We start from the raw sequence: 18,448 nt of genomic DNA on the forward strand, positions 1-18,448 counted from the left end.
AACAACAACAACAACAACAACAATAATAATATTTATGTATCACTTGAGATGGTGAGTCTCAATATCTTTAGTGACATTGATGCATAATTCCATTAAAGTGTGTGGATCAGGCACATTTGCATTCTTCTTTTCATATTCCATGATCCAAGTAACTAAGTTGTTTTCACCCTTTGTCTCAACATGCATAGTGACATAAAATGATTTATAATACTCCAACAAATCACCTTCAATTACCTTTTTTTTAATCAACTTCTTTTCATCATCTATTTCTTCAATTACTTCCTTTGCCATGATCTCTTTCCCATCTGCAAACAAATATAGTAAATATTTCATACTACTAATTTTGCTTTTGAAATGATCGATTGAATTGAATTGAATCTGAATGGGTTAAAAATGGTTTGCATCAATAAAAATATTGGATCAAAATAATGAACGGATCAGTTTGAGCTAGATGTCAACTAATAAATATTGAAACCAAATATAATACAAGTTTACCATGAATGAGTTTCCAGGACTTAATAGAGCCAATAGTACCCACTTCACCTTCATGAATATCCACATTTTGTATCTTATCAGAGCATATGCGGGAGATATGATGTGGTTCATACCTAATCATTTCATGGAACACATCTCCATCACACTTGATGTTTATCTCAGAAACCAATTTTCTAACTTCAAGACTCATTTCTCTTTTATGATATATCACAAAGTAATAATTAATAATAAGTGTGTGGTTCATCATTACATGAGTATCTCTACCCTCTTATAGTTAAGCAATGTCAATATGCATGTGTAGACTCTAGACTATAAATTTCATATTTCTTTGGCCTATACATTATTAGGTGTGTGCATGTAATTACACACAATTATCACAGAAAGAGACTCTTGGTTATATCTAGTACCCAATAAGCTACTTTTATATTAAGAAGGTATTAGGTTAAGTTTCTAAGTGGTTCAAACTAGTTCATTAGCATATTTTTTATAGACATGTTTTGTATTAGAATTAGAGAGGGGACCTTGTCCATGCCAATGCTAGTACTATATATCCCTATAACTACTAATCTTTGTGCTGAAGCAATAGCAATAGAAGAGGGATTGCCTATTGTGTGAGATATCATCTAATGCCTTTGACTATAGAATCAACCCTCCATTCCAGAAATGGCATACTAGGGAGCAATCCATTGTTTTGGAAGGATTATTTATGCAATTGTTCTGCCTAGGAGTGACAATGAGTTGAATATGAGTCGATCTAAAACAAATTAAATACTCATATTTTAAAGGGAAAATTACGCGTATAAGCAAACATATACTAGTTAATTAGTTAACATAGCTATAGTTTGCCTTAATTACAATTCGCGACCTACTTTTAGCTACAATTACGCGGCTCAACTTTTTAGTTTTGTAGAATTCGCACGTTTGTATAATTCAGAATTTGTATAACTTTTGTATAATTCGGAATTTGTATAATATAATTTGTATAGTTGTTTACACTTCTGATGTTTGTAATTGTATAAATTCATTATTTCGAGTTAATACAAAAATAATTGAATTATACAAATGTAACCGCAAATTATACAAACCTGCGAATTATACAAAAATCCATGAATTATACAAACGAGGTAGCTTTAACTGTAGCTAAGTCCGTAAATATGCAAAATATAACTATGAAGCATAATTAAGTTTATTATAGTGGCTACCTGCGAAAGTTCTCCTATTTTAAATGGGTAAAAACGAGTTACCCAATAGATAATATGGGTAAATATGTGTACCCATATTATAGTAGGGATCTTGTTAAAAGCTTTAGAAACAAATTTTTTAAATTTTTTTTTATCACTCCACCTCCTACCCGCCCCCCTCCCCCCCACCCACCCCCTCTCCCAAAAAAGTGTAAAAAAAATTTAGTTTGTTTCTTTTATTAAAAAAATAATTTTTTAAAAGTTTTCTTTTGTCATCCAACCTACCAGCCCCCCTCCCCCCTACTAGCCCCCTCCCCACCCCACGCCCCCATCCCCAAAAAAAATGTAAAAAAGTTTTTTTACCACCCCACCTCCCTATCATTTTTCTTTCTTTTATGAATGAACATCTTTTACCTATTTAACTATCCACTTTTAAATGAGTAATATGAGTATTATTCGTTTTTTACCCATTTTAGATGAGTTGGGTACCCAACCTATTTAAAATGGATAAATATGAATAGATACCCATATAAATTATCCATTCTGCCGCACCCTAGTTCTATCATCAATTACGTACTAATATAATGTCCTTGTGTTTCTAGTGGCATAATACACATAATTTTTGTACTCTGAAAATTTCGAATCCTTAGCTAATTTTGTAGTTCACTATCACTACTAAAAATAGGAAATTGTTGACAGACAAATATATTCTTTAGCCAAATAGCAAAACAATTTAATCTTCTAACACTGGTGAATATTATCATAGAAATTGACTTACGGAGATTTTATTAAATATAATATTATCGATTTCATTACAGACTTGCATACATATATGGAATTAAATAGAATTAGTTTCGAAACGTTTATTTTGGTTTATCAATAATCATCGACTTAGGCTTTTATTCCAAGTACATATATAATAATAATAACAATAATAATAATAATAATAATAATAATAATAATAATATTTATGCATCACTTGAGATTGTGAGTCCAATATCTTTAGTGACAGTGAGGCATAATTCCATATATGTGTGTGGATCTGGCACATTCGTATTCTTCTTTTCATATTCCATGATCCAAGTAACTAAGTTATTTTCACCATTTATCTCAACCTGAATAGTGACGTAAAATGATTTATAATAATCCAACAAATCACCTTCAATTACCTTTTTTTTAATCAACTTCTTTTCATCATCTATTTCTTCAATTACTTCCTTTACAACAATCTCTTTCCCACCTGCAAACAAATATAGTAAATTAATATTGCATACTACTAATTTTGCTTTTTAAATGATCAAGTGAAATGAATTGAATCTGAATGGGTTAAAAACAGTTTGAATTAATAAAAATGTTGGATCAAATTAATGAACGGATAAGTTTGAGCTAGATGTCTAAACTTTTTTCGATGAAATGATCTCCTATAACTTACTTACAATTTGAACAAGAAAAACGAACCTACAAAAATAAATATTGAAACCAAATATAATACGGATTTACCATGGGTGAATTTCCAGGACTTAACAGAGCCAATATTGCCTAATTCACCTTCATGAATATCCATATTTTGTATCTTATCCGAGCATATACGGAAGATATCATGTGGTTTGTACTTAATTATTTCATGAAACACATCTCCATCACATTTGATATTTATCTCAGAAATCAACTTTCCTTGAAGACTCATTTTTCTTCTATGATATATCACAAAGTTATAATAATAAGTATGTGGTTCATCATTACATGAGTAGCTCTGCCCTTTTATAGTTAGGCAATGTCAATATGTCTAGACTTTAGACTGTAAATTTCGTATTTTTTTTATGCCTATACATAATTTTTTTGTTTTTTTGTTTTGGTTTAAAGCCTATACATAATTAGGTGTGTGCATGTAACTACACACCATTAGTACAGAAAAATACTATTATCTATTTTTATATTAAGAAGGTATTAGGTTAAGTTTCTAAGTGGTTCAAACTAGTTCATAAACATATTTTTAAGCTTATCATATAGTTGACAAACACTAAAAGTGCTTATAACTCTTTATAATCCAAAATAACCATAAGTTGGTCATTTTTAATTTATGGTTTTACAGTTTATAAGCACTTTTAATTTGACCAATCACTTTACAGTTTACCTTTTCTATCTTTCTGTACTCCCTAAAATGTTCTTCCTAGAACATAACTTTGAATTATCCCTTTATTTATTTCCGGCATTTGTCCTTTTTATGTGAAAATACTTTTAATTAAATTTTTAAAAAAATTGTAAATAGATTTAACGATAATTTTTAGCGCTCTACGCGTAACTACTTGTTTATAAAGGAAATTATGCCTACACCTCCACCCCACCCCAACAAAACACAATATCTCTTTTGCAAATTTTTATGTTGAGATTAATTATAAACATGTTTTGTATTAGAAGTACAGAGGGGACCTTGTCCATGCCAATGCTAATTTCTATCAAGAGCAATAGAAGAGGGATTGCCTATTGTGTGAGCTATCATCTAATGCTTTGACTGTAGAAACTCATTCATGATTGATGCAACCAAATTGAGCTTTCAGTGGCGACTAATCGCTACTGAAGCCCAAAAAGTCGAAACAAAATCATTTTAGCAGCAACCTGAGCGCTCTGGCAACTGGCAAGAAGTGTCACGCCCCGAGCCTACACCCTGGGCGGGACCAGCACTTGGAGACCATTGCTGGCCCCAAGCGAAAACTTATCTCAAAAGCATAACTCAATGCAATGAAAGGTTATAAAACAACCAATTGATAAAATCTGGCCAAAACGGTAACTCGAGTCTCAAAATAAAATATTTACATATGACGAGTATCTGGAATGAGATCTATGCCGAAATCTATTTCTCTCTCAGGAGGAATTCCGGGTAGATCATCAGGAAAAACTTCTGGAAACTCTCTTACTATAGAAACTAACTGGAAGTGAGGTATCTCAACACTAGAGTCATGAACTCGGACTAAGTGATAGATACAACCCTTCGAAACTAACTTTCTCGCCTTAAGGTACGAAATAAAACGACCCTTAGGCACTGCTGAACTGCTACTCCACTCTATGGCTGGCTCATTCGGAAACTGAAACTTGACTGCTCGAGTTCTACAATCTATCGATGCATAACAAGCATGAAGCCAATCCATACCTAGAATGACATCAGAATCTACCATGTCTAACTCAACCAAATCAACCATGGTGCTCTTGTGATTGATAGAAACAGGACAATCACGATAAACTCTTTCCGCTAGAATAGACTCCCCAATAGGTGTAGAAACACAAAAGGGTTCACAAAGTCTTTCAGGAAGAACCTCAAACTGATTTGCAACATAAGGAGTTACAAAAGATAAACTCGCTCCTGGGTCTAGCAAAGCATACACATCAAAAGCAAAGACTTTGATCATACCAGTGACAACATTCGGAGAATTCTCTTGCTCATGGCGACTGGTGATAGCATAAAGGCGGTTTGCTCCTCCACCTGTACTAGAAGTAGCTCCTCTAGGTGCCGTCCTGTCTGGTGGAACAACTGAAGAAGACTGTGCTTTATTGCTTCCATTACCCTGCCTATTCTTTGGACACTCTCGCATGAAATGTCCATTCTGACCACACCTGAAACAACCAATGGAGCCATCTCGACAAATACCTGAGTGGTTCCTACCACATTTGGCGCAAACAGGAGGCTTACTACTCCCTTGCGCCACACTACCCGAAGATTGTGCTGGTCTAGCCCTGAAGTCCTTCGAATTCTGAACATTAAATTCACCTCTGTATCTGGGTGCAGGTGCTCTAGCAAATGATGGAGCAGGTCCCTTTTGCCTTTGCTGAAAGGAGGGACGGTTTGAATTACCTCTCTGCTGCCCGGACTCGTTCCCGATCTTAGCTCTCTTATTTCTGAACTCTTCTCTGTCCCTCAGCTTCTCTTCCTCAACCTGCTGCACATAAACCATCAACCTTGATATGTCCATGTCCCCGATAAGCATTGCAGCCCTACCTTCCTTGCTCGACAACCGAGACAACCCAGCAACAAACAAGCTCATTCTATTCCTCATGTCCGCAACCATCTCCGGAGCATAGCGGGATAATTGTGTGAACTTCAAACTGTACTCATGAACACTCAAGGACTCCTGCTTAAGTGTGAGGATCTCACGTACCTTGGCCTCTCTCAATTCTCGAGGAAAGAAATGCCCCAAGAAAGCTTCCTCAAAATCGGCCCAACTTGCAGGTGGTGCATTCTCAGCTCTGCCCCCTTTCCACTGGTCGAACCAAGTTCTAGCAACATCCTTCAATTGATAAGCAGCTAGTTCAACCCGCTCAATATCTGCCACATGCATCACATCAAAAATCTTCTTCAACTCCTCAATGAAATCCTCTGGATCCTCAGTAATGCTCGAATCCATGAAACTCGGAGGATTCATCCCCAAGAACTCACGAATCCTAGAAGTGTCAGCTCCTTCCTATCGAGCTCCCCTTTGCTGACCAATCTGATTAGCTACAACTTGACTCAACATTCTAATTGCCTCTCTGAACTCGGCATTAGAAACTTCCCCTTGATCTTGCACTCCCGGTGGATAGGGTAACTCTTGCTCATCAACATAACGTCTAGGAAAACGCCCTCTACCAACTCTTCGTGGAGGCATGACTATCTGAAACACGCGCAAGCACGGATTAGAAAGAAACTTTTTAGAGATCAATTCTAACGCATGAAATGAGTGTGACAGAAATGAGAAATCTTCCTAAATGTTGCAGCCTCCCAATTATAGATGTGGCGCGCTTCACACCGATAACTAGGACTCTACAGACACGGCTTCATAGACTCCCTAGGACTCCTGAACTCTGTGCTCCGATACCAAGTTTGTCACACCCCGAGCCTACAATCTGGGCGGGACCGGCACCCGGAGGCCATTTCTGGCCCTAAGCGAACCCTTGGCCTGGCTTTCTTAACTCAGCGGAAATCTCAACAGAATAACTCGATGCAATGCAATATTACAAAACAACTTAACTTATAAAATATGGCCATAAAGGCAACTCGAATCTCAAAATAGAATATTTACATATATATATAGATGAGAGACTCAAAACTAACTGACTGACTGTCTGTCTATGAAGCCTCTAAAATACTGAGATGGATGTTGGGACAGACCCCGCAACATCCTAATAAAACAAAAACTAAGAACACAAAATAATTGAGTCCTCCGGAATGCAAGGAGGCTCACCACTGACTCTGGAGTGCTCAGCTGGATCAACGACGTGCAGGATGCTGATCCGGGGTACCTGAATCTGCATCATCAAACGATGCAGGCCAACTGGCATCAGTACATGGAATGTACGAGTATGCAAGCTGGAAAACTAAGCAACAAAGGCTAGAAGGAAATCTGGAAGAAACTGAATAGCTTACCTGGCTCAACTCAACTCAACCTGACTGACTTCTTTCAATATAAGGCAATTTAAAACAAGTGCGATATAAAGAAAGACTGTTTAAAACATGCTATAAACTCTGTGTGTATACAAAGATACAATAAGCCTGAAATGTATATAGAAATACAATGAACTGATGTATATAAAAATACAATAATCTCTGTGTATGAAAAATACAATAACTGCTGTGGGAGCTTCTCTAACCGACAACCATCACATAAGAGCTATAGTGATGATACAGCGATCGACCTCACGCTGCCAGAGCATCTTATACCCGGCCAAAGGTATAAGACCTGAACTGCCTAATGGATCCACTAGTCTAATCTGAAAAGGATTCATCTAAAAAGTATGATCCTTTTCTACCCATGGTGGCTAACATGGTTCTATGGGGGCTGTGGGTTCTTTGAACGCTCCCCCAATTCGGTGCTCGATACTACTCCCAAAAATGTACTGGCTCTTATGTTTTTAAAACATATTTCTTCCTGCTGATATGAGATAATTACTCAAAAACTAGCCCGAAGGCTCTTTTGGAAATCTCAGTTTCCAACCTTGTTTAAATGTAAAAACATTTCTTTAAAACTTCTTTGGGAATACATAGTTCCCTAATAACTTTGAGAAAAGAACTCAACTTTAAACTCTTTACTTTACTTGAACTCTTGGCTTGATGTGAAACTCTTAACTTAACATGAAACTCTTAACTTTTGACTTGACTTGAAACTCAATACTTAACTTGGAACTTGAGCCTTAGAATGAAGTTAAAACGTTCAATGAAGACTCTTGGAAAACCTTAAAGACTTGCTTTGACTTACTTACTTCTAAGCTTGACTTCACTTGACTTGGAAACTAACTTCACTTGAATTGGAAACTAACTTCACTTGACTTGGAAACTAACTTCACTTGACTTGTAGTTTTACTTGACTTTTGGAAGTACCTTGGAGTGTTGGAAACAACTAGGAAACATAGGTATAATACCTAGGAACATGTATGAAAAAAGAAATGGTGAATGAAAGGGAAGGATTGGTGTCCTTGGCACTAGGAGAGGTGCAACAGCCCAGCCCCTTTTTCCCCAAAAATCCGACTTTTTCCCCTTGTTTCTTTCCAATTCTAAACCCTCTCAACCTCAAGGTTTCAGCATCAACACTTAGAATCATAAAGACCCTTATTATACAATAGATTCAACTCAAAAATCACAGCCGGAAATCTGTACTAAACCAGCAAGAACTTCTACACAACACCACTACAACTTCAACAACAAATAAATCTTCTCTTGGGATTAAAAACGAGTTGGTGTGTGGGGGTATGAACCAACCAACACTAAGGATCATCAATCTCTCAACATACAATAGACCACAACTCAAATACACAGCCCAATCCTGTCCCACAACCAACAATAACTTCAACAACAAATCCAATCTCTTCTCAAATCATAAAAACGAGCTTGGTATGTGGGGGGAAAGGATCAACCCACACAAAGAACTCACATACCTTGATAGGGATCACCCCCGACGAAAATTCATAATGATCTTGACGAATCTTGTTGATCTCCTCTTTCTTCTCTTCTTCTTCTCTTTCTTCTCTTCTTCTTCTCTTATTCACTCTCAAGAACCCTAACTCTTTCTCTTTCAAAATGGGACAAAATGATCCAAAGATCAGCCTAATACAACCATATAACCTCAAAAGAAATGATTTGTGAAAAGACAAATGCCCTTAAATTTCCGGACGGACTCCTTGCCAACTGCCCCAACTTTCAAAGGGCATAACTCGCTCATACGAACTCGGAATTGAGCAAACTCGGTGGCGTTGGAAAGATCATTCCACAAGCTTCGAAACCATAACTGGAACTACTCCTAAATCATCCTGAGCTAGGAGTTACGACTGCTCAAAGTTGGCCAAAAATCACTGATTTCCACACTTAGCCAAATTTCCAGATTTTTGAACTTAGCCAAATTTCCAGATTCTGGACTGCCAAATTTCTAGATTTTAAATTTTTCAAAAAAATGACTATTTCCAAATTCAAGCTTCTTCATATTCATTTTAAATTGTCGGATGTTACAAGCAAGCAGAAGCCACTAAGATTTTTTGTGACAATGATTCAGCAATTCAGCTATCCAAGAATCCGGTGCTACATGGAAGAAGCAAGCACATTGATGTAAAGTTTTATTTCTTAAGAGATCTTAGCAATAATGGAACAATTGATCTGATTTACTGCAGGAGTGAAGATCAAGTTGCCGATATTTTCACCAAGGCTTTGAAGACGGAGTCATCCATGAAACTTAGAAGGCTGCTAGGTGTATGTACAATCAAAGACGTAAACTGATTGTTATCAAACATCAATTTAAGGGGGAACTGTTGAAAGTTTAGTCGTAGTTTTCTGTTGGCAGTTGACCTAGTCTTTAGGAGTTTTAATTCTTTTTAATTGCAGCAGTTTGCAGGTTGTTTTGATTTTTAGAAATTAGTGGAGTAAAGAGTTATGCTTGCTTTAGGAGTCATGTGCTCTATTTTTTTGGAGTAAGTTGATAATAAGACTGATATGTGTCCTGTTTAAATGGATTTTCTGTTAAGTATTTGCCTATATATAGGCTTGAAGTCATGAATAAAACAACTAAGTTCTCCAGCAAATTCTTTTCTCTTCTTACGTATTCTTTGTTTTTCTCCTTCTAAATTATCTATCAAGCACACCAATCAACCCGACTTTCCCATCTACGGATATGGCCCCCATAGACTCTTCTCCTTTACGGGTCTCGATTACTCCCGCAAAAAATGCCACCACTGAGGAATGAAGTGAAGTGCAATACTGATGGAGCATGCAGAGGTAATCCTGGAACCCTATTTTCCACAGTAGGCATAAGAATTTTCTATATATTATTGAAATATATATAAAAATAGATGCAATATATATATATATATATATATATATATATATATATATATATATATATATATTTCTCTTAAATATTGCATCCAACGAGAAAATCACAATATTTCTTGACATATATATGTTACTACCGAATCAAACCAAATCACATTTAGTTGGATTTCTTTGTTAATTTGATTTGACTTTTTGATTTGATACTACAATTTGTTGTATCATCTTCATGTTATTAATGATATAAGTTGTACATAGAGGAGGATGAACCATTTAATGTCCACTTACTCTCTTCGATTTATATTATATGGTATTTTAAACTTTTATTTAGTCCAAAAATAAATAATTTCTTACATAATTAAGAAAGTATAATATTTTCTAAATCATATTTGTTGACACCCAATTTTGATCCTCCTTCCTTCTAATTTATTGTTTTTGAGCTTCTAATTTAATAGCGTATAAAATCATCCCTTTCACAACTATTTTTATTACTACAACTATATATCTTCTAAAATTATTAGTTTTATTATCAAAATTACTAATATTATTTTTGATACCTCTTATCTTAAATAATCATTTGTCATCATTTTATTTCAAGTTTCATATTTTGTTAAATTAATTATACATCGATATCTTGTATCTATATTTAATACTAGCATAAAATCGTAATATCGATATTTTTATTTACGTAAATTATTAGTTGTCATCTTATAACATTTTAAGTATTGGTTATTAAGTTAGAAGTCCAAAATAATTCAAAAGAAGAAAAGATTCAAACGTTTCAGCCCACTTTTTACACTAAAATATGTCAAAATTAGCCCAATTTCGTTCCTACACTTGGCCCAAATCCGGCCCAATTTTCAGCCCAGAATCAATTCAAGCCCTAACAAGCCTTATCTTCTCAACTAGCAGTAGGATTCTCTCTCTTCTATCGTTCTTCTTTCCTCTTCCGACTAAATTCCAGCGATCCTCAAGAATGACAGAGATCTGCCTCTCCAATTCCATGCAAGCCTCGACAACTCTACTAGCTCTCTTCGTTTCTCATCTCTCTTCTTTAATTTAGTCAAGAGAAAATGCCAAAGAACTTTTGAGATTTCTGAGAAAGAATCGTCAAGCAGATTTTTTTCAAAATTCAAACGATTGTCCCGCTCAAATGCTAAACCTATAACCCTAGTTCATTCCTTTAAATACGAAGAGATGGCACTCGTTTTGCAGAGAGTTTTTTGCCTTCATAGCACCTTGAACCACTGATTTTCACTCTAAAAAAAAATAACTTGTCATTCTCTTCTTATCTCAGCCAAAACTCTGGTCTCAAACTTTGTAGAATTCGTTGATTGTGTGAGTGTACACCTTTGATTGCAGCAGCCCCATTCACTGCCCTATAGCAGGTGACGTTCTTTTCTTTTTCCTCAATTTTGTTACTATGATTAGAGTGTTATGTTGCTCTAAGAAATTTGTATGTTGAGACTGATTCCTGCTTAGTTCAGTTGTAATCAAAGTAATGTTAAAATATGTTTGTATCCATTTTGAGGTCTATACAGACTTGAAATTGTTTTCCCTCACTTTTTTTTAGACCTTGAATTTAAAGAATGGCTTAGTTTTAAAATTGGATATTTGTTAATGACTTAGTTCTAGAATTGGATTTACATAAGATGCATTGTTGTTTTGTTCCCAGTTAAATGTCTTATTTTGTGTGTTTATATGCTAAAGTTTCAATGGTCATGTTTTCCTACGTATAAAATGTTTAATAGTAATGACTATTGTCCTTGCTTCTGTTAAAAATAGCTTTGCACATGCTTCCTTTTAAAAATATAAAAGAGAGCCTTGGTTGTAGGTATTTTGTTTAAGTTCTACACTTTCTTTTTTTGCTGCTAATCAAATCACGTGTATAAGTTCCTGTTCTTTTTTTAAAAAAAATTGTAAGTTAGCAGTTATCATAATTAATATTTGAAGGACTATGACACAAATCATGTGCATTGTCATTATTAGGCGTTAGTTTTATATATACAAATATATACTTATAAATTTAAGCTTAAGCTTCCTTTTGTTTTACTCTCTGTTAGTATATTAATTTTTCTTTGCCCCTTTTCTTCTGAATATTTTAGTATAGACTACTTATAAAGAATTGTTAAAAAATTCATGGTTTGGAAAGGTAAGCTTCTTTGTGGTTTAAATCGGTTAAACCTGAAAACTACTTTTATCCTGTAGGTCAGTTACTTTGAGTTCTGTTAATCAGTCGGCTTATCCCGCGCTTGCATATTTTCTATTCCGGATAGTGTCTTTGTTGTATGACTTTTACTTATCTTCATGTTTGGTTTATTTGATATAGTTTTAAAGTGGATTCGCCTTACTAATCTTTTTACCCTCTATTTATTTGCATGAACACTTTGGAGCAAAATGGAGTCTCGATTAAGGACTCTCGCAAAATTAGAGTCTTATAGACTCAATACCATCATACCCGCACATGAAGTTGATATCCTATACTATCCAAATAGCAAGCAAAATTCACTTTTGGAGTCGCTTTTATTTATTATCATTTAGCATTTATTTGTTTTAACTTGCTTATGTGTTTTGGATATGTGTTAATTTCTTGTTTCATAATAACTAACTTAATATAGATGTTTGGGTTTGGGTACCTTTAATTAGATACAAACCTTATTAGTCACTTTACCTTTTATAAACTTCATTTGGCAAACCTTTATTTTTTTTAAAAAAAAAATACTTCTTTTGCGCCATTTTAAACTCACTAGATTTATTAAGTTTGGCTCAAAATTGGCAATGTCTTACAAAGAAAATTTGTTGTTCTAAACTCTTATTTTTTTTAAAAACTTTTTCCAACGGGAACACCCTGTCGGTCAATGAGCAAGTGTCTTTTTCTTTTAATTACTTATTTTTAGTCATGGATTTATCTAAATGGATCTAAAGAAATTACTCATTCTTAAATCTTTTTCACTCTAATACAATTGTAATAAGAGCTTTAAAAATAAATAATGTTTTCCAATTTGGCTACCCAATTACTTAATCTTTAGCATTCATTTTTTTTAAAGTAATTAACCTAAGTTTGGCCGGTTAATAGTTTTAAAACTAATCTTAAAGGATGCCTTACCCCTTCCCTTTAAGATAAATTAGAACTCTTACCTAGAATCACATAAATTAGTAGACCTTAATTGAAGTCATTTTTAGCATTACATAGTTAATAATTTAGGTATCCTAATTTGCCTTAAAAATAATTAGGTGGCGACTTCTCAAGTTAATTAATTCGGAAATCACCAATATGTTGTACACTAATTTGACCTTGGTTAAAATGGGGTATAGCAATATTTACCTTTATTTAATTTAAATAAGTGTTTTTACTTTATCAATAAACCATATTAAATTATGTTCTATTTAATTGATAATGATATAATGAAAACACCTCTTATTTTTAGAAGTGATTTTTTCTTAAAGAATGTGCTCAAACTAATAAAAATATCATATAATATTAACGGAAGGAAGAAATAAGTTTTTGAGCTAACACCTTAATTAACTGTAAAAAGATTAATAAGTCATGTAAAGGTGAACTATGATTAATGTGGCTATGTTCTCAATAATAATAATAATTAAAAAAAAAAGTAGGATTCTTATTGACAGTAAGATGAAGAAGCAAAGATTTTAATTATTTGACTTTTTTGTCTAATTTAAAGCAAATATTTTTAATTATTTAACTTTCTTCTTCAATTTATATCTACTTGCTTAATTTCCTTTGCCTAATATCTATTGGACCATGCCTATTGCGTGTACGAGACGATTGAGACATTATATTACAGCCACATAATAATGTCCGTTGATAAATATGATTTAAAAAAGAAGGGCTCTCTGTTAATTTTTCGTACTTTGGTTAAGTTTATTTTTGTCTAAAATATTATACTCATTAAGTTGAGGCATTTCTTTTCTCAATAAGTTGCATGTCGAGTACGCTTTATGCACTCTATATATGTGCTTTGAATGAGAAAAACTACAAAAAAGTTTCAAAGATTTAGTGTATAAAAATTATATACATGTAACCCCAAAAGAAACACAAATAAGTGATGATATATAGAACATGAATCACATAAATATATATCTTCCAAAAGGGAAGCTGCAAATGATTCTAGCACAATAAAGAAAAAGCATACATATGATCACATAACATAATTAAGTGTTAACATTTTAACAATATTGTTGCTTCAACGAAGAAAATAGGATTTCATACACAAGTGCTCAAGGCTTTTTAGGCACTCGAGGGATTTTTGGCCTTGGCAAAGTTGGCGATTCAGGCTTAGGAATGACGTGCATCTCAAGTTTTGGCAATGTTGGAAGTTCGGATTTTGGTAGAGTTGGTAGCTCGGGTTTTGGGATTTCAGGAAATTCAGGCTTAGGCAAAGTTGGGATTTCAGGTAAATGTGGCAATTCAGGGATTGATAGAGTTGGTAGCTCGGGTTTTGAAATTTCAGGCAATTCAGGCTTAGGCAGAGTTGGGATTTTAGGTAAATGTGGCAATTCAGGCTTAGGAAGCTCAGGCAAAGTTACTTCAAGAAGATGGCGCGCGTCTGCTTGATTTATGTAGTTGTTTGTTAAAAACAAAGTGACAAATAATAACAAGAAAAAAGATGGGTTNAGGCAAAGTTGGGATTTCAGGAAAATGTGGCAATTCGGGGATTGATAGAGTTGGTAGCTTGGGTTTTGAAATTTCAGGCAATTCAGGCTTAGGCAGAGTTGGGATTTTAGGTAAATGTGGCAATTCAGGCTTAGGAAGCTCAGGCAAAGTTACTTCAAGAAGATGGCGCGCGTCTACTTGATTTATGTAGTTGTTTGTTAAAAACAAAGTGACAAATAATAACAAGAAAAAAGATGGGTTGTAGTGATTATAAGCCATTGTTGAAAGGTGATAAATGCTTCAAGACTAGTAATTTATGATTTGGTTGATTATGCATTATGTTTCACTTCAAACAAATTTATATAGATGTATGGTTGTGGAAAATAAAAATTGGAGAATTAGGCTTTGGTTGTGATTGGTAGGAAAAATTGTGTGTTAGTTCTTCTTCTCAACAATAACTTCATAAATTAAATATTCCTACAAGGTCAACACTTATTGTTAGTGCAATATAATAAATTATTATTATTAAAATGCTAATAAACCAAACACTTATGAAAGGTTTTGTTGAATAAAATGACATACCGTAACTAGCTTGTGTATAATAGTAAAGAGAAGATAACATGCTGACGGGACTTATGTTATGCACTCTAAGTTGCTCGGACTCTTCTCTTTCAGTATCACATTATTCACGTCGATACGACATAGGTGTGGCCGTGTGAATGTGCATGGGATCCATACCAAAAGTTTGTCAACCAATTTTCGGTATTTTGACCAAAATCAATGGAGGAATTCAAGACAGATACCTATGATTTATGTAATTAAAACAAAAGCTAAGGTGAAATTGAAGAAAATGAATAGCTTGTATATAGTAATTTCTATGTTAGTCCTTTTCCTTTTATCTACTTTTGGAGTTCTCCTCTTTATAAACAATATTTTCTCCTAAAAAACCTAGTAAGTAATCCACATAATGTCTCATAATTTAGATATTTGAATTGTTTTTGGTTGAATCTCTACACCTGAATCCATGCTCCCAAGTTTTAAAATTTAAATTATGAAGAATCCAACCTCTAAATCCACATCCTTATTTGACTCACCCGAATCTGAGCAACTTAGTGTACCATGTGGCTAAGGTCTCTCAGAATACACACGGTATATGTGTTAGCTAGAAATATATATAGAGATGGTGAAATTGAATTTTTGTTTTAGTTTATTATTGAACCATATGACCATAATTGGCTACATTAATTATGTGAAATTTATTTCAATAATATAGTTACCTCCACATAGTGGGAGAAATATATTATATGGAAAAGGGTTAAATTTGCTTTAAAATTATGTAAAAGGGTTTAATTTTTCCATTTCGTAAAATTAATGTGGTCATTAATGTCCTCGTCGTTGCAATATTTGGTTTGAAATTACAGTTAGTCATTTCATCGGAGAACAATTTTAATCAAACCAAAGGACAAATATAAACTTTTTTCTTTACATGCATGTTTAAGATTACAGAATTAAAGACAGTTTGGTACATTCTACATATTTTTAATTTGATATCACAATATTCAAAAGTTTTTTTTAATTTCGTAAAGTCTGTGTCAAGTCAAAATCAAACAAATGAAACAGAGAGATATGTATAATGTCACTAGAATCACAAGTACATTAATGAAGTGATGACAGAAAAAAATACATAAACAATTCTTGTACAGCAAGGAAAGTTTCAAATGGCAGATTGTATAGCACAACAAAGAAATACATATATGATCACACAACACAATACATTTTTAACAATGCTGCTTCGGTCGCGCTCAAGGCTTTTTTGGCACTTGAGGGATTTCTGGCTTTGACAAAGTTGGCAATTCAGGTTTAGGAATGACAGGAATCTCGAGTTTTGGCAACGTTGGAAGTTCAGCCTTTGGAAATGGTGGAAACTCTGGCTTTGGGATTTCTGGAAATTCGGGCTTTGGTAGAGTAGGCAACTCAGGTTTCGGAATTTCCGGGAATTCAAGCTTAGGCAAAGTTGGGATTTCAGGTAAATGTGGCAATTCTGGCTTAGGAAGCTCAGGGATAGTTACTTCAAGAAGATTGCGCGCTTCTACTTGAATCACATAACTACTTGTTAAAAACAAAGTGACAAATAATAACAAGAAAAAAGATGGGGTATACTTATAAGCCATTGCATAAAGGTGATAAATGCTTCAACATTAGTAATTTCTGCTTTTGTTGATTATGCATTATACTTCACTTCAAACAAGTTTATATAGTGAAAGTAAAAATTGGAGAATTAGTCTTTGGTTGTGGTTTGGTATGAAAAAACTATGTTAGATCATCTTCTCAACAATAACCTCCTAATTAATCTAACTTGTATAACAAGTATTACCTAATTAATCTAACATTATGTTGTTTAGGTGATTGAATGTTTAATAAACATCCTTACATATGTCCCAAATGGCCTTCAGAGTCGCTCAACTTTGTTTTGTCTTTCAAAAGTCACTCAACTTTGTAAATTTTTACAAAAAAAAATATTTTAAAATTTTAAAATGATAAGCAATGTTGCATATTGAAATACTTCCTCTGTCCCTAATTACTTGTCCACTTTTGAATTGATAATTATTGACATATGAGTTTACCATTTTACCCCTATTAACTATGAAGTGGATGAATTAAAAATTTAAGATTTTTAAAAAAGTTCTACCTTTTTCAAAGTAATTAATTGAGGATATAATAGGAAAAAAAAATTGTCCTTTCTTGATTTGTCAAAATAGACAAGTAATTAGGGACAACTACAAAAGGAAAAGTGGATAAGTAATTAGGGAATCACATTCTAGAGTCAATAAGAGATTTCAATGCAAATGAATACACTACAAAAATCTAGATGATTCATGATCGCTAAATTGCTCGTAATTAACAATAATTTTTTTTTTTTGATAATTCGTAGCTAGATAGAATTAGCGTTGAGTTTTACTATTTAACTAAAGAATATATTTGTCCTTCAACAGTTTCCTATTTTTGGTAGTGATAGGGAACTACAAGCTAAGGTAAAAGTTACCTTATATTAGTAAATTGATGGCATAACAATTACATAAATAATCCTTCCAAAACAGAGAGCTGGAAATGATTTTATCACAACAAAGGGAAACACATATGATCAATGTTACTTCAATAAGGCGAAGAGAAATTTCACACGCCGCGCGCTCAGGGCTTTTTAGGCACTTGAGGGATTTCTGGCTTTGATAAAGTTGGCAATTCAATCTTAGGAATGACAGGAATCTCTAGTTTTGGCAAAGTTGAAGTTCAGACTTTGGAGATGGTGGAAACTCCGGCTTTGGGAATTCTGGCAATTTAGGCTTTGGCAGAGTTGGCAGCTCAGGTTTCGAAATTTCAGGGAATTCAAGCTTTGGTAAATTTGGGATTTCAGGTAAATGTGGCAATTCGGGCAACCTACCCAATATTTAAGTTATTGGAACTATTTTTGTAGAATAAATATTTCTAGTGGCAACCCTTATCGCCTCAATAAGAGTTTCTAATGGCGTCCTTAAGAAGTTGTCATAAATAACATTTAGTTATGAAACTACTTGTCAGTTGCCATGGCGCTCAAGTCGCTACTAAAATAATTTTATTTCTACTTTTTGGGCTTCAGTAGCGATTAGTCGCCACTGGAAGCTCAATTTCAAAGTAGTTGCATCATTAATGAATGAGTTTCTATAGTCAAAGCATTGGATGATATCTCACACAATAGGCAATCCCTCTTCTATTGGTCTTGATAAAATTAGCATTGGCATGGACAAGGTCCCCTCTCTAATTCTAATACAAAACATGTCTATAATTAATCTCAACATAAAATTTGCAAAAGAGATAAAATGTTTGGCTTGTGTGTGTGTG

General features: G+C 33.9%; 3 protein-coding genes across 3 annotated transcripts in view; all 3 read right to left on the reverse strand.

Annotated features, from left to right (window-relative positions):
- Positions 1-18,448, reverse strand: part of LOC125857196 (MLP-like protein 34) — a 384,557-nt gene that overhangs the window by 45,784 nt on the left and 320,325 nt on the right. The window lies entirely within an intron of this gene.
- Positions 40-685, reverse strand: LOC125857248 (kirola-like). The gene is made up of 2 exons (XM_049536947.1): positions 496-685; positions 40-305 (listed from the first exon to the last, which is right to left on the reverse strand). The coding sequence occupies exons 1-2, from the start codon at positions 683-685 to the stop codon at positions 40-42; spliced, it is 456 nt and encodes a 151-aa protein (XP_049392904.1).
- Positions 16,179-16,795, reverse strand: LOC125857257 (protein PELPK1-like). Its single transcript, XM_049536954.1, has one exon. The coding sequence runs from the start codon at positions 16,741-16,743 to the stop codon at positions 16,375-16,377; it is 369 nt and encodes a 122-aa protein (XP_049392911.1). The 5' UTR covers positions 16,744-16,795; the 3' UTR covers positions 16,179-16,374.

The sequence above is a fragment of the Solanum stenotomum genome, chromosome 2 (assembly GCF_019186545.1).
Source record: "Solanum stenotomum isolate F172 chromosome 2, ASM1918654v1, whole genome shotgun sequence".
NCBI lineage: Eukaryota > Viridiplantae > Streptophyta > Magnoliopsida > Solanales > Solanaceae > Solanum > Solanum stenotomum.

Excerpts from the sequence above, each read along its gene's own strand:
- LOC125857257 (XM_049536954.1), bottom strand. The coding sequence starts at position 16,743 with ATGGCTTATAAGTATACCCCATCTTTTTTCTTGTTATTATTTGTCACT.
- LOC125857248 (XM_049536947.1), bottom strand. The coding sequence starts at position 685 with ATGAGTCTTGAAGTTAGAAAATTGGTTTCTGAGATAAACATCAAGTGT. Across the intron at positions 306-495 it reads GTCCTGGAAACTCATTCATG|ATGGGAAAGAGATCATGGCA; the intron begins GTAAACTTGTAT and ends ATTTGTTTGCAG.